We start from the raw sequence: 16,866 nt of genomic DNA, 5'->3' as shown, positions 1-16,866 counted from the left end.
CTCACAGAACTTCAAATTGTCACGGGTACAAATAACCATGCAGTACATCAAACTGTATCTCGAGCATGAGTCACTACCTTTGAGAAGAGGGCGGAAACTGGAAGCAAAATGAAACAAGATTAGCTATTAAAACTATGTAGTGAAACAGGTCAGGGGTTTGACTACATCACCCATATTACATCTTTAGATTAGGTTAACCATGGTGGCTAGAACTGGGGGCTTGGCAAAATCCAGAGTGCTTGTTTTGCATTTGCACCAGGAGCCATGCCATTAGAGCTCGGACCAAATCTCCTGTGCATTGTTTCCTCCACATCCTGTAAACTACTTTCAATTCTATACACAATGTGAAGGGACAGAAAAAGAGACTTTTTTCTTTTTTTTTAAATTCCAATTTCCTGTTATGGGATACCCATCAATAAATAAAATGCATTACCTTATAAACTGGAAACTTGGGAGATTGTAGATGTATGTTGGAAAAACTCAGCAGGTCTAGCAGCATCTGTGGAGAGAGAAACAGTTAACGTTTCGAGTCCGTATCACCCTTCTTCAGAGCTCTGAAGAAGGGTCATACGGACTCGAATGTTAACTCTGTTTCTCTCTCCACAGATGCTGCTAAACCTGCTGAGTTTTTCCAGCATTTTCTGTTTTTGTTTCAGATTTCCAGCATTCGCAGTATTTTGCTTTTATCATAGATGTATGTTTCTACTTGCTCCTCACCTCCCTGAGGTAGTGTTACATCTCATTAAATTTGCCAATGAACACATTTGTGGTTGAATGATAGCTGTCCCTGAGTTAGAAAATTGCTGTGCTAGGACAAGTATTAAAACAACTTCAGCTCCTGGATTACACTGTTTTATTTCTGTCCCATCTTTAGTGTAAGAAGGTTGTTTTTGTTTAACCTGTGGGAAAATTAGGCCTCGAATGTGTGTTCAAAATAATATGTCTTCCTATTTAAAAGCCTGCTTAAAAATGTGGATGTGTAATTATTTGAAAACATCAGCCAAATTTTTCATAATTTTTAAATGCAAGGTATTAATTTCTTGAATACATGTTGGGAAAAATTGTCATTTTGTATTGTACATAGATGAAAGTGCAAAAATGGCCAAACGCAGTTATTACTGAATATTCAGATTAGGTTCTAATTTTGACTAACAATAGTTATATTTACTGTTTAAGTGCAAATTTAGAACCATATATTATCAAGAAAAATAATGTGAGAGAAATACAAGATGTGATCCCAACTTGACATAACCAAACTGTCAGTGTGTAACTGGAACAGATCACACAACTATGAAATGGCAATGAGAAGTGACAATCAATGTCATGAAAATGCATCCTGATAAATGTCATTCAGTGGTTGTGTAATCATATTTTGTGTGCTAGAAAGCATATGTGATGTCTTCATATCTAATTGATTCTTATGGGTCATAAGGTCATATGCAGTGAATTGTACTGAAAAAGATGATGTACACATGTGCATGCGTGGGAGTGTTGTCCTGAGGGGAAGAAGTCCATCTGTGGCTTCATCTTATTTTGAAAGCTTGACTTGATATATTGAGAATGGAAGTTTTATAGAAAATAAATTTTAAAAGGGCATAGTACCAAGCCATTATTGAACAGTCTGAAAGAAAGGATGCAGTGTTCAGTTCTCTTGACAGTTATGGAGCCAGTATTTCAACTGTAAAATCTACATTTCTGCATGGTGTAGATAAACAAACATGCTTTTTCTATAAATAGCAAAAACTACACAATTAAATGAAGCACACCAAAATAAAGTCTGGTAGCATGGTGATTGTTACTGAACTAATAATGCACTTGAGTACATTGTTCAAATCTCATCTTGGCAATTTCAATTTGAATTTAGTTTACAAAGTCTGTATATAAAAGGCTGATACCAGAATAAGTAACCTTAAAGTTGTGAGCGTTGTAAAAACATGACCGGTTCGTTCGTCACCTATAGGTAAGGAAACCTCCAACCCTTATCCAGTTTGGCTCGTATGTAATTCCAGCCATATATCAAAGTTGAACTGCTCTTTGAAGTGGCTGACCAAACTAGTCACTCATATCAAACTTCTCCCAGCAATAAATGCCAGTGGCATCCTCATCCCAAAAATGAATTTTAAAAACTGAACAAGCTTTCCATCCAGAGACTTCAGCTGCATTGTAAACAGTTTTTTTTTTGCTATCATTTTCTCCATCCAGGTGGACAAACAATATCTTCTTACCAATGGATTGAAATTGCCAAAGTATAGAACCATTTTTAAATGTGGTTCTGTACGATAAACGAAGGGTTAGAGGAGCAGTGCTGATCTAGCTACACAATGGATGTATCACAACCCATTTGGTCTCATCCTTGCAGAATATACAAACATACGAATTAGGAGCAGGAGTAGGCCACTTGGCCCCTCAAGCCTGCTCCGCTCCTCAATAAGATCATGGCTGATCTGAATGTAACCTCAACCCCACATTCCTACCTACCCCCAATAAACTTTCACCCCCTTGTTAATCAAGAATCTATCCAGTTCTGCCTTAAAAATATTCAAAGACTCTGCTTCCACTGCCTTTTTTAATTCATTCATGGGATGTGAGCTTCGCTGGCTGGGCTAGCATTTATTGCCCATCCCTAGTTTCCCTTGAGAAGGTGGTGGTGAGCTGCTTTCTTGAACCGCTGCAGTCCATGTGGTGTAGGTACATCCACAGTGCTGTTAGGAGCGGAGTACCAGAATTTTGACCCAAAGACAATGAAGGAACGGCAATTTATTTCCAAGTTAGGATGGTGAGTGACTTGGGGGTGAAATTCTAGGTGGTGGAGTTTCCATCTATCTGCTGCCCTTGGCCTTCCAGATGGTAGTGGTCGTGGGTTTGGAAGGTGCTGTCTAAGGACCCTAAGTGAATTCCTGCAGTGCATCTTGTAGATGGCACACAATGCTGCTACAGTGCGTACTGTGATGGAGGGGGTGAATGTTTGTGGATGTGGTGCCAATCAAGTGGGCTGCTTTGTTCTGGATGGTGTCAAGCTTCTTGAGTGTTGTGGGAGCTGCACTCATCCGGGCAAGTGGAGAGTATTCCATCACGCTCCCAACTTGTGCCTTGTAGATGGTAGACAGGTTTTGGGGAGTCAGGAGGTGAGTTACTCGTCGTAGGATTCCTAGCCTGTGACCTACTATTGTAGCTACAGTATTTATATGGCTATTCCAGTTCAGTTTCTGGTCAATGGTAACACCCAGGATGTTGATAGTGGGGAATTCAGTGACGGTCAAGGGCAATGGTTAGATTCTTTCTTGTTGGAGATAGTCAGTGCCTGACACTTGTGTGGCATGAATGTTACTTGCCACTTGTCAGCCCAAGCCTGGATACTGTCCTGGATATTTGAGGAAGAGTACCATCTTCATATTGCAGCCTCTTGTTTCTTAAATGAATTTGAGTGTTGTGGGTTTAACCACTCTTCTTGGCAATACATTCCAGTCATTGACCACCCACTTTAAAATGTACTTCCTGAGATCTGTCCTAAATTTGCTCTTTACAATCCTGAGTCTGAACATTCTTGTTCCTGCTATCCTGTTGTATTTGAAAGTATTGTTTTGAGTTTACTTTAGATATGCGATTACAATGATCTGTTGGTTTATGTTCTCTATTAGATAAATGCTTTCTATCCATTGTTTTGCATGCCGTTTGGATGTCCATTTCTCTCTTTATTCCAATCTATCGTTCATATTTTTCCTGATGTGTGCATGCTGTATCTTTAAAATTATTTTCAATAAACCTTTATCATGAATTTACCATGTTTAATTTATATCTCAATGCAATAAAAAGATACATGCATCGGAGAGGAAGCAGAAAAGAGCAGCAAAATTGATTTGATGTGTAAAGGGGAATCAGTAATGAGGAGACGTTAAAGGCAAAGTTACACAATATGTAGTAAGATGACATTATTGCTTAAAATTAAGACAGTGGGAAAAGGAGACAAAGTTAAGTTGGTGAAAAGTAGATTTAAAACCAATATTAGCAAGAACTTCTTTACTAGTAATAAATGATTGAAATAATCTGCTCAGGATCCTTTAAAATGCAGCTGAATGCCACAATTGGAAAACTAGATTTCTAGAATGGGCTTCAGTGGGCTGAGTCGCCTTTACTTTGTTTATTATGTTCATAAAAAGCAAACCCTCAGCCTTTGAATTATTTAGTTTTACTTTTATATGCAGGAGTCCAAGTATAATGCATACAAGCTTAAGAAACTAAATTTTCTGGGATTATATAGACAAGTTTCTGGCACTGTACCATAGCTCCAAGAATTCCCCTACTAACAGGCTGAAGACTGAACCAGAGAAAATCCCTGATCAAAATGGCAGCAGCTAAGAATATCGTATTAAAATGGCCATCAGTAAGCTGATCTGAGTCTCCCAGATACACAAACAAATGGAATTATGTAGATGTCTAGCTTCTGTGCAGAGTCAAGACAGCTGAGTATTGGGATTCCAGCCGTGAACTGTATAGATACTGGGTGCAAGGTAAACATGGTGTGGATGGTGAGGTCTGAGTCAGAAGAAACTTTAGAGGCTGACATAGTTGAATTGCAAAAATCAGAGAAAGGAAGAAGGGTGCTAAAGGCACTATATAAATGTAAATTAGTATAATTGCTATCTATTCTCTATTTGGTAGCTTCCCACAGTAGCATGTTTGAGATTGGGGAACTCACAGGTGCAGTCCCATTCTACCACTGTATCGCACAATACAACACATTGCATTGCCATCCAGATACTTTCTCCCAAAGTGTTGGCAGGTATATATGATTCCCAGGATGAAGAACTGGAGCCATGAGGATAGATGGGAGAGGTTGGGACTGTTTTCCTTGGATAAAAGAAGGCTGAGAGGAAACTTGATAGATGTGTTCAAGGTCCTGAGGGGTATGGACAGGGTAAATAGTGAGAAACTGTTCCCACTCAAGAGAACATCAAGAACTAGAGGGCAGAGATTCAAAATAATTGGCAAAAGGAGTAAATGTGGAGGAAATTTTTTTTCACCCAGATGGCGGTTGAAGTCTGGACCAAACTTCCTGAAAGGGTGGTGGAGGCAGGTTTGATTGAGGTATTCAAAAGGGAATTGGATTGCTACTTGAAAAGAGAGAATGTACAAGATTACAGGGATAAGGCAAGGAAGTGGGACTAGGTGAAATGCTCTTTCAGAGAGCCAGTGCAGACTCAATGGGCTGAATGGCCTCCTTCTGTACTGTAAAGATACTGTAATATACATACACAGATGAAAGAGATCAGTGAACTGCAGTATAACAATTTGATCAAAGGCTTCATAAACTGCAAGCGGGCCACCTAAACCCTTAGATTGCAGTTCTGGTGAAGGAAAATTGGCATGAAACTGTAACTCTCTCCAAAGATGCTGCTTTATTGGCTGAGTGTTTCCATTGTTCTGTTTCTCGTTTGATTTCCAGCATCCACATTTATTGCTTTTGCCAAAGTCTACTCTAGTTTAAATTCAGAGGCAAGTCAATTATTATACACAATGATACACGAACATTCTTTTATTTTCTTCAAGAATTTACCACCTTCTCATAAAAGATGTTGACCATTTCCTCGAGTACAATATCAAAGACACCCTTCTCCATCTCGTACTTTGGCCAAGTGTCCATTACTCAAACACTGATGCCAAGTTTTAATGGGCTCATTGACTAACTGGTTGAGAGATCAATCTCTACAATGTTTATATTTAAGTTGCCATTGCTTTATAATAATTAACAGAAGGAATCCTTAGCAATTTTATCCTCCCTAACCCAAGATAATTTTAGGCCAATATGCCAACTAACCCTTGAACCCAAAGTAACTCAGATCAGACTGATCATGGGACTTCCCTGGGCCATATGCTCAGCTGCTCACAAGGTAAACTTACTGATCCATCTGTTGAGCTTCTAAAGAATTTTATTTATAATGATTTATGAAGTTTAGCTGAAATTATGAACTTTAGAACCTGAAGCAATATGTTGGTCATCGGACTAAAAGGTGTATTGAATCTATGTTCTAGGGCTTGCAGTATTGCCCTTTTAAAATTATGAACATGATAAAACCTTGCTGTTTTGAATAGAAATATGCAAAACTGACCTTTCCAATAAATTTTCATTCTAGAATACTTAATGATACTTCACATCCTCTTACTAAATTAGATGTTAAGGTCTTTTGTCATAAATATATTCATCCAACTCTTTTATAACAGATTTGATGATAGCCTTTAACTCAGGTCAATACTTTCATGTTTCAAACAGCAAAGGGAATCTTTCTCATAAAACAGGAGGCATCAATTGATTTATTTTCCCCTAAAGAATATACATAAATGTTCACACATAATAATGGATAATCAAATAAGTAATAATGAAGCCACTAAATGAATTTGAGGCATTAATGTAATCATGTGGTATCAGATGCCATTCAGAAACCAGTTGTGAGCTTTACTTCGCAGTATTTACTGTCACCTGAACCCCTCCATTGGATTATTGCTTGGTAATTCATTTAGGGACAACCATTACAGGCTGTGGAACACTGACGTGTTGTAATAACATTAAATAAAACAGGAACAATTCTTTGCCATTCACAATATATAAACTCTACCATTTCATTAACTTATGTCCTAAGAGAGTGACCCAACTTCATTGCCTGATCGGCTAACACAAACAGGTTGCAAGTGAAATTATAAGGATATCCAATAATGGACAGTTTGTTTTTCCCCCCTTCTTGCTTGGTGTGGAATCACTTAATTGTTTTTGTTCTGCTTTCCACCACCACCAATACTGCCATTCAATGCATGGACGTTTAAAAAACAAAATCTACCACTAACTGTCAAGATTATATATAAATGCGCATATAATACACTACATATGCAAGGGATAGGTGAAGTGAATAACATAGATGCTAGGTAAACACATGGGGGAGAACGGAATAGGACATGTCGCTGAGGTTAAGTGAAGTTCGGGTGGGAGAAAGCTCGTGTGGAGAATAAACCCCGCATTTGGACAGACTGCTGTAAATTCAACGTAAACATATCCACATTTGATAACACAAAGCATCTGATGTGCCAGAGGACCCGTTAAGCTTACTCATTAAAGAAGGAGCAAACAGCCTTCGCCAACACTGCCCCGCCAGCCTCGCGGTGCAAGCACGAGCTTCCAAACCCACGGCTTCCTCAACGGTTTCTCCCCCCACCCACCACTCGCGCGCTCGCTCTCTCCGCCTCGCGCGGGTGGAGGCGGGGCCTCACCGTCACTCTCGCACGCGCGCACCGCAGGCTTCCCAGGAGAAGAGAGCACGCGTCACAAAGGAGCGGAGGGCAGGCGCGGGTGCTGTTGACGTCACCCCGGTGTCGCGCGCCGCCGGCGAGCGCGTGCGCGTGGCGTGGCGGGCCGAGTCGAGTCGAACCGAGCCGAGTCCAGAAGTGGCGTTTAGTCAGCCGAGGCCGCTTGGCTGGGCTCGGTGGTGGTGCTGTGGCTGTTATTTATTTTCTCTCTGTTTTAGGGGCCCCTTCTTTCTTTTCATTCCTCCCTGGTTGGCGGGTGTTTTCTTTTGTTCTTTGGTGCTCCCACCCGCTGCAGAAAGCAGCCTGTTTCCCCCGCCCCCGGGCCACCCCCTCTTCGGTGTGTTTTTTCCGCCCCCTTTTTTCTTTGCAACCTGCCGCATAATGTCGACATGATTCGTGCGGAGAACAATGGCAATTCTCGGCATTGCGAAAAGAGCAGCGGGTCTCACTCACTTCGGGGATAAACGCTGACTGTAGGGAGCAATAGTGCGTATTTTTTTTGTGTGTATTTTGCAATCGTCCAACAAACACCTTCGTAGCATTGATTTCCCTCATCATCAGCCGCCCACCCCCTTTTTTTATTCCAGATAAGGAAGGCTTTTTATTTCTAATCAGGAGGACGAACGCAACTGTTGGGTGGATTGTGAGGGAATTGTTTTGCTCTCCCTCTCCTCCCCCCCCCACCCCCCTTTCTCTCTCTCTCTCTATCGGAGCAGAGACTGTAAAGGTATTTTCATCCTCTTCGTTTGTGGAGACCAAGCTGTGTATTTTTTTTGTTTTATTCGGAAAAATGGAGGCTGTTATAGAGAAGGAATGCAGTGCGCTTGGTGGACTCTTTCAAACCATCATCGGCGACATGAAGGTTGGTGACTTTTAAAAGCAAAAATTATCCCGATCTTTGCACAGAATAGATTAAACAAGGAGTAGCGTTTGCACTTTTTTTTGCAGAAACCTGTTCTCCCTCCCCCATCCATAAGTAGGGGTTTGTGACACTGGCCAGAATATACAGAAAGTTAATTGGGGAACATTAGGCTGTTGTGATGGAGACAGCGGCATGTCCTTTCCTTTATAGGTTTCCGAGGAAATAAATGAGTTGATGAAATTTAAAAAAAATAAATTCAACAGCTATTCCTCTGAATTCGCTGTTGTCCTGGTTGCAAATGTTTTTCAACGTAAACCGTTTTGAAGACTATAATGACCAGTTTGGAAACTGCACCTGTCAAGTTTCTAATAATATAAATATACGTTGTTGGTTTTCCTTGGTACAATTAGATTTTTGCACATTCCATACATCTATAGGCAGTTCACGAATTGCTTATTTTTCGTAAACTGTTAAGGACAAGTATGTTCTAATCCGTACTGGGAGCTGGTCGGTCCTCAACGAGCATATAAACTGCAATTCTGCAAATGAATCTCACTTAGTGGCAGAGTTTGAGGGATGTGAAATTGTTTCTGCCGACCTGAGTTAACGAATTTTTATTTATGTTCAGTATTCATGTTCAGAAGTCTGGCACTTGGACTTAAACAAAATACGTATTTTATCGAAAAGAGCAGTAGTTCTTACACATTTTCAGTTAACCTCTTGTAGCTCCTAAATAAAAACCTATTTTAACTTCAAATGACTTTATGTAGCTTTGCCCAATTGATTTTAAGCAGGTTATATGTTTTGCTTTAATTCGCTTCTCAAATGAATGCTTTTTCGTAAAATCTAGTTCAACAATTTGTCGTCTTGTAGCATTCCTCTCCAGTACATGCTTTAAGCTGTTATAATTTTTAATCGATTATTTTTTCGCCGGGGTATGTGTACTCGAATAATTTTCCAATTACATTGTATACGCTGGTGCCCATGTGAAAGGAGGATGTTGTCAGTTCCTATCAAAGTGCGCCATTAGATACTGAGTTTATACAGATTTTATTGTGACCTGTTCATCTGGAATCATTTCCTGAAAAGAGGTGTATTTTTTAGCATAAAACCTTGTATTGCATAATGCAAGTTATTTTGCTGGCTTTTCAAGTGACTGTAACTAGGTTCAAATCCAGTGCAATATAATTAGTTTCATCCTTATACAAACAGTAAATTAGATACTTTTTTTTTGCGTTTTCCCCATCTTAAAAATATTGACTCCTGTTAGGTTACAAAGGTGCTGATTGCCCTTCAATACATTACTATCCTTTTGAGCCTAGAACATGCATAATTAATTAGACACTGGAGGCATCTCAAACAAATCCAGTTCATCCAGTTCTTGGTGGGTGGAGTGCATTGATGGGTGTAAGTATGTGGATGTGTAGGTGTCGACTAATTTCCCCGTCTCTAAGCAAGGAGTGCCAAGGCCAATTGTGCCACCCCTTTTACACCCTGACCGAAATCAGCTAATAGAGAGAGAGTTCAATCTGGAATCATGTCCGTATGGCACAGCTACATGGCACCTTTAGCATTTGAGTCATAGGGAGAGCAAGTACCTCTAATGAAAAGCAAACCCTCAAGATATTTTTGTTTAATAAAAAAGTTTATTTTTTACTAATTTGCTGCCTGCCGCCTCACTTGAAGGTGGTTACATCTGGTGGGGTACAGATCCAGAATACAAGAAATATGAGCAGGAGTAGATCATTTGGCCCATCGAACCTGTTCGACCATTCAACATGATAATGGCTGATCTTGGACTTCAATTCCATTTTTCCACCCGCTCCCCATATCCCAAGATTCCCTGCGAGACCAAAAATCTGTCCATCCCAGCCTTAAATGTATTCAGCAATGGAGCATCCACAACCCTCTGTCACACTCCCAACTCTTTGTACACCAATCTAGATGTTAAGTGCTAACTATTTCACCAAGCAAGACATTGCAACTAACCCAAATGCTGTCTTCATCTGTAATGCGCTTTCCAAGAGGAATCCCTTGATAAGTGGGAACCTTGATGGAATTGACTTCCTCTTGCTTAGGAATGTTGGAGCTAACAGTAGCACCTCTACTTTCATCCTCCACCCCTAACTGAGATTGTATGATCTGTAAATTGAATCTGAAGTCACCTGATCAGTATTTTGTCAATTTTAATTCCATGCACATTGAATTGGCATGGGTACCGTTTTGTGAAGCCTCTCTTGGTTGATGAGGTGTTGTTCTTGGTTCTGTCATTTTATGAAATACTGAAGCCAAAAAAGATGAAAAGATTTGAGGAATGGCATTGATTTGTACTGCCATACATTTTCTTGTGGGCAGATCAGGAAAGGTACCAATAGATGCAGTATTGCAGGTTGTCATGGAGCATCAACATGAAGTGGTGCAGTATGCATTTATGCCCTCTGTCACTCACCAATTTAATGTGTTAGCCCAGCAGCGCAGCCACATGCTGTCCCTTAAATTTGAATGGAGGAATTTTATCCACTTCCTTGGTTGTGCTGAATGAATTTTGAGCAGTTAATCTTGAGTGATGGGTGTGGAATCCTGGAACAGTTGGTGCCCTGGGTTAGACTGAACAACATGGGAATGTGAAGATTCTACTGCTGCCGGTGATGCTGTAGTGTTCCTTCTGAAAAAAAAAAACTTGCATTTAATAAATGAGGATGTTGAATTACATAAATAAGTCAATGTCTCTTTCCAGTTTTTCTTCTACTGGTCTTCAGATTGTATACCAATAGGGAGGGGTTACCTTGCTTCCAACCTGCCTCCAATATCACTCTTGAATCACCAAATAGGAGGTATGAGTCATCGCAGACGACTGCAGTCAGGATGTTTAACTTTTGCCCTCCCCTCCCTGCCCCCTGGGAGGCCACACCTTACCAACTAACTAAGTAACCAAATTCCAAGATCAGAAGTTATTGTGTATGAACTAGAATCTGCATCCTGATCCTGCTGGGTGTTGCATTTTGGAATCCTGCACAAAATTGGTTTATTTAGTGGCTTGCAGTAATGCTGGCATTTTTTAGTTTTGATGCAAAGTGGTTGTCGATGCATATCAGCGCAAAAATGGCTGTGAATCAGTAAGCTAAAAAGCAAAGTAAAGCTGTGAGGATGCTTCCAGGAGCGTGACTCTTTTTTTTTGAATTTGCAGAGAGTGGTGTATCGCTCCAGCCTTAATCTGCATTAGCTTTTGATTAAAATTAAAGTGTAGCTGTGCATGGGTGGTCTCCTGATGTGGTATGTTGTTCCCTGCAATCACTGAATGGCAGGTGGATTCACATGCGAGAGCCTGAAAATTATCAGGAAGTGCTGAATGGATATTGGGTGACTGCACAGCAGGGAGGCGAAATCAGAAGGCAGGAGGACCACCATTTATGTACTTTGTAGTGATTAGTTAGGGTGGCCTCAGAACAACAGGCTATCTGCCTGTGTCAGAAACTTAAGATAGAAAATATCAGTGCTGTTGGTGGAGGTGAGATATGAAGACACGTTTACACACAGCAAGGAACAGCCTGTTTTGGATTTGGTTTTAATTTTGAAGCCTGACCTTTCATCTGTGTTTTGAAGTGAAACTGATTTAAATGGATGAAGAACCAACCCAGATTGAAGGCACAAAACCTTGTTTGTCATTCTGTATTTGTTGTAAGTTGACTATGAAGGACTGTCATTCCATGATTTGCCAATAAGGAGAGCAGTGACCTCTAAAGTTGACCTGAATCTAATTGGATTCCATTTGTAAAATAAAATTTTGAGTTGCAAATTCTTGCAAGCCAAATGGAAGTTTCACTTAAGAATTATGGAAAAAGTTGTAATAATAAAAAAAGGGCTACTGAATAATATAAAAGCCCATGGTGTTAGTATATTAGCATGGATAGAGGATTGGCTAACTAATAGACAGAGTTGGGATAAGGGGTGGCATTTTCAGGATGGCAATCTGTAACTAGTGGAGTGCCACAGGGATCAGTGCTGGGGCCACAATTATTTACATTATATATTAATGATTTGGATGAGGGAAGCAAATGTACTCTCGCCAAGTTTGCGGATGACACAAAAATAGGTGGGAAGGCAAGTGGCAAGGATGACAGAGTCTACAGAGGAATATAGACAAGTTAAGTGAGTGGGCAAAAACTTGACAGATGGAATATAATGTAGGAAAATGTGAGGTTATACATTCTGGCAGGAAGAATAGAGGAGCTGAATATTATTTAAATGGAGAAAGACTGCAGCAAGCTGCAGCACAGAGGGATTTGGGAGTCTTTGTGCATGAATCCCAAAAAGCTAACATACAAGTTCAGCAGGTAATAGGGAAAGCAAATGGAATGTTGATCTTTATTTCAAAGGGAATGGAGTATAAAAATAGGGAAGTCTTTCTAAAAGTATAGAAGGCACGAGTTAGACAATACCTAGAATACTGTGAACAGTTTTAGTCCCATTATCTAAGGAAAGATATACTGGCATTGGAGGCGTCCAGAGGAGGTTCACTGGGTTGATCCCAGGTACGGAGGGACATTCTTATGAGAAGAGGTTGAGTAGGTTGGGCCTGTACTCATTGGAGTTTAGAAGAATGAAAGGCAACCTTATTGAAATATATAAGAATCTTAGGGGGCTTGGCAGGGAAGATGCTGAGAGGCTATTTCCCCTTGTGGGAGAGCCTAGGACCAGAGGGCACAATCTCAGAGTAAGGAGATGCCCATTTAAGACAGATTGAGAAATTTCTTCTCTGAGGGTAGTGAATCTATGGAATTCTTTACCGCAGAGGGCAGTAAAGGCTGGGTCATTAAGTATATTCAAGGCTGAGATAGACAGATTTTTAATTAGAAACAAAAACAGAATTACCTGGAAAAACTCAGCAAGTCTGGCAGCATCGGCGGAGAAGAAATCAGTTAACGTTTCGAGCCTTCATGGCCCTTCGGCAGAACTGGAGCATAGTTAGAAGAAGGGAGAAATATGTAAGGGAATCAAGGGTTATGGGGAAAAGGCAGGAAAGTAGAGTTGAGGATTATCAGATCAGCCATGATCTCATTGAATGGCAGAGCAGACTTGATGGGCCGAATGGCCTACTTCTGCTCCTATGTCTTATGGACTATAGCTTCAAACTATATTATTCAAGCTTTTGATTTGTGAAATCTTGAATTTTCCTTGCCCTTCATGGAGTTTTTCTTGTTCAATGAGCAATAGCTTTGAAAGAAATGCAGCTTTCCAAACAAATTATATTTCTTTATGCCGCTTTAGGTAAACTAATGGAATAATTAATCAGTTGCTGTCAGATGTGAAATGTATTGACTTCTTTTAAAGTAGTTTGCAAAGTTGCAGCAGTAATATTTTGTATAGTGTGGCAAATTACTAACTTTTTGTTCAATCTGGCACATTATTTGAGGGCAGGTTTTTTTTGATACTTGAGCTCCACTTACAAGTATATTTCATTCTCATGTCAAGAAGGTTTAAAGGAGGTTGTGGAATAATATTGTTTTAAGATGCCTTTTGCTGGTTCTGCAGCTGCAACTTTGAGAAGTATTCATGTATGTGTTTCCAACATTTATTTTAAAGTTCTAAATCATAGTAATTTTGATATAAGGTACTGTTTTGGGAGAGTTTTCCCCCATCTTAAACCCATGGGGGGATGTGACAGTAAAAAAATCTGTCACTCAGTGGAGTAGTGTTTTATGTGGCCCCCTAATTTTGTTTTCTGCCATTTTAATTCGACTGCAGTTAATGTGAAGAGTTTCACTTGCCAACTGGATAAACACTTGAAGGTTAAAAAAAACTGCTGTCTATGGATATGGGGAAAGAGCAGGGGAGTGGAACCACATCTCCTTTGAAGAGCAAATCTAGTTGTAGACTTCAGAGGTAGAATAATCTCTCCTATGCGCCACAGAATATTCTGTGATATATATTCTTGAAATATATTCCAATCTAATTCGGATCAATTTGTTTGGCGCTGTATATATTATGTATAGGCCATTAAACCAAGAAGACGATTTTGACAGGCAGCATGCATGTTTTCGCTGCACAAGTTGAGAAAATAACTTTCAAAATAGAGAAAGAAGTTGAATAGCTTCTGTCAGGCTTGTGGAGAATTCTAGGTCTAAGGCGGAATTAAATAAGTCTGCAACTACCAACACGCTTTGCCATCTGACCTCCTAAGTCGTGTGTTTTGAATCCAACTTGGTTATTTGAACACCCTGTGGCTTTTTTGGATGTGTTACACCATTTCAGAGTGACACTGTTAAACTGAGCACAGTAGGTTGGTGAAAACTGCTAAAAGCAGCCTGCTTACATTGAAGGGTCTCTAATTGGCAGACCTGTGACCGATATACTGCTTTGATCCACCAGATGTTGGGGAGCTCCTATAATTTAAACATAGTACAAAGCTCTGGAAAAGAGCAGCAAGCCTAAACAACCAAAACTATTTGTTCTTCAGTGTGATAACCTATTTCTGTTAGATCCATGGATAGTAACAACATTCGAGTTTCAGTAGTTTGGAGAGTTGCTGCTAGGATTTTAGCAAAATGTTATGAGCATGGAGTTTCTGTGCTCTATTTATTGTGAAAACACTGAAAAATACCGTTACAGAATATGCCATATGAAACCTTAGTTATGGCCGCAGAGGGAAATTCCAGCTAATTGTTGCATGTCCCTCACTGATTGTAGTGGCTAGAACAATGTGAGGTGATTAATTCAGGGTATTTCACAACATAGAACATAGGGGTTTTAAGTGTGTTTTTTATTTTCCTCCACAGAGTACTGATATGATAAATCTGGTTGACAAATTTGTTATTACAAATTTATGTGATAGCAAGAATAATTTCTTCTTGTGATTTGGGGAGATTAGTTCAATAATTCTTTGCAAAATAGTCCATTTTAGATCTTGTGTAATGAGGCAAAGCTAATTAGCAATTTGATAGGAATCCTCTGGGGAAGAGTGATCAGATAAGATAAAATTCACATTGAATTTGAGAGTAATATAGAAAATTTGAAACTAGAGTCTAAACTTACACTCATGTCTACGTAATGGGATGTGTTAGTTAAGGTAGGTTGGGAAATTAGATTATAAGTATGAAGTTAGAGACACGATTTTAAAAAATACTTCATAATTCTCAAATATGCAGTTCACTGGGAAACAAAATCAAGAGGAAAAGTGATTATTCATGGCTAACTTAAAAGGTTTAAGGGTAATATTCGATTAAAAGGGGTGTAATTATATATTGTCACGGTCAGAGTTTGACAATGCTTTTCTTTATGTCTATGTTCAAAAATTTTTAGTGTGTGCATTTTCTTACCCTCTGAGTGGCTCGTCCCAATTTAAATAATTTCCATCAGCAAGCTTTTGTGAATTTAAAAATAAAGTTTCTTGCCCCAGAGGTTTTAACGCGACACCTCATACATACTATCACACGCACATACGCAGTAGATACAGATGAGGGGAAAAAACAATACAATTACAAGTTGAAATGATTTCTGTTTCATAGCAGGCCTGTAGTTTGTTAGCTGAACTGGTGCTGTGGCTGGAGTGGAGGTCAGTTAAAAGCAGAGCATTCTCAGTACGCTGTGAGGTTCCTTGTAGTTGGAATGCAAGAAGGTCGGTTTTCAGGTGAACTTGAAGGTGTAACCGGTTGAGGGGAAGATTCTGCCTTTCTCTTTCAAAGCATAGTTGTTTTACCTTAGGTGTGTTGTCTTGCAACTGATTCGTTGGTTTTTCAGTTGGAATCTCATGCTATTGCTCTGGTCAGAATATCTTCTGCTTGAACTTTTTGAAAGCAGTTACAAACATGGCTGCCTAACCATGTGACCTCTACAAGTCCAGAGACCTTTTCCAAATAAGGTGGTGGGTACACATTCTGTGTTGTGGCCTTTCACACTTCTGAGCGTTTTTGAAATGAGGTACCATCACAATACAGTGAAAGGTCGATGAGACTCATTTCATTTGTCTAACTCCCATTTAATTTTGGCATCTCTGTTGTCCATGGTGAGGCAGGATGATGAATCGGCTGGTTTCATAACCCTGGTTGTTTACAGTTCATCCTGCGCAAAAGGACTTGAGTTTCACAAGTGGTTGATATTGCTCATATTTTAGTGAAACATTTGCTTGAGTTTCAAGTCTTGTCCAGAGCCGCTATTACTAAGGTCACATGATGTGTTCTCAGCTATCTTAAAGCTGTTGTGCCCATTTTAAAAAAAATATAGTTTTAAAATTTGTAATATCTTCATGCCTGTACTGGGCTTGACAATATTAAAATAATATTGCCAAGAAAAGGAGTACGCCTGAGGATTGGAAGAGTTTTAAAAACCACCAAAGAATGACCAAGAAGTTGATAGAAGGAGAAAATAGAATGAGAGTAAATTAGCAAGAAATATAAAAAAAAATTGGAAGAGCTTAAACAAGTATGTAAAAAGGGAGAGTAGCGAAAGTAAACATGGGTCCCTTAAAGGTTGAGATAGGAGAAATTATAATGGGGCGTAAGGAAATAACAGAGATGATAAATATTTTGTCTTAGTCTTCACATTAGAAAACACAAAAAACATTGCAGAAATAACAGGGAACTAAGGTTTGATGAGAGTGAGGAGTAATTAATATTAACTTAAATTTATATTAATAAAGAAAATGTTCTAGAGAAATTAATGGGACTCAAAGCCTACAAATTCCCTAGGCCTGATAGCCTTTATCTTGGGGTTCT

General features: G+C 39.5%; 1 protein-coding gene across 7 annotated transcripts in view; it reads left to right on the top strand.

Annotated features, from left to right (window-relative positions):
* The first annotated feature begins 7,378 nt into the window (after positions 1–7,378).
* The window catches only part of LOC144679511 (protein MTSS 1-like), a 176,365-nt gene continuing 166,877 nt past the window's right edge, over positions 7,379–16,866 (top strand). For all 7 annotated transcript variants that reach the window (XM_078539959.1, XM_078539955.1, XM_078539958.1 and 4 more), the window contains exon 1: positions 7,379–8,155. In XM_078539959.1, the coding sequence (XP_078396085.1) occupies positions 8,084–8,155 (72 nt within the window). In that variant the 5' untranslated portion in view covers positions 7,379–8,083. The remainder of the gene's footprint in view (positions 8,156–16,866) is intronic.

Source organism: Cetorhinus maximus, chromosome 4 (assembly GCF_964194155.1).
Source record: "Cetorhinus maximus chromosome 4, sCetMax3.hap1.1, whole genome shotgun sequence".
NCBI classification, from domain to species: Eukaryota; Metazoa; Chordata; class Chondrichthyes; order Lamniformes; family Cetorhinidae; genus Cetorhinus; species Cetorhinus maximus.
This window is presented reverse-complemented; position numbering and strand designations above follow the sequence as displayed.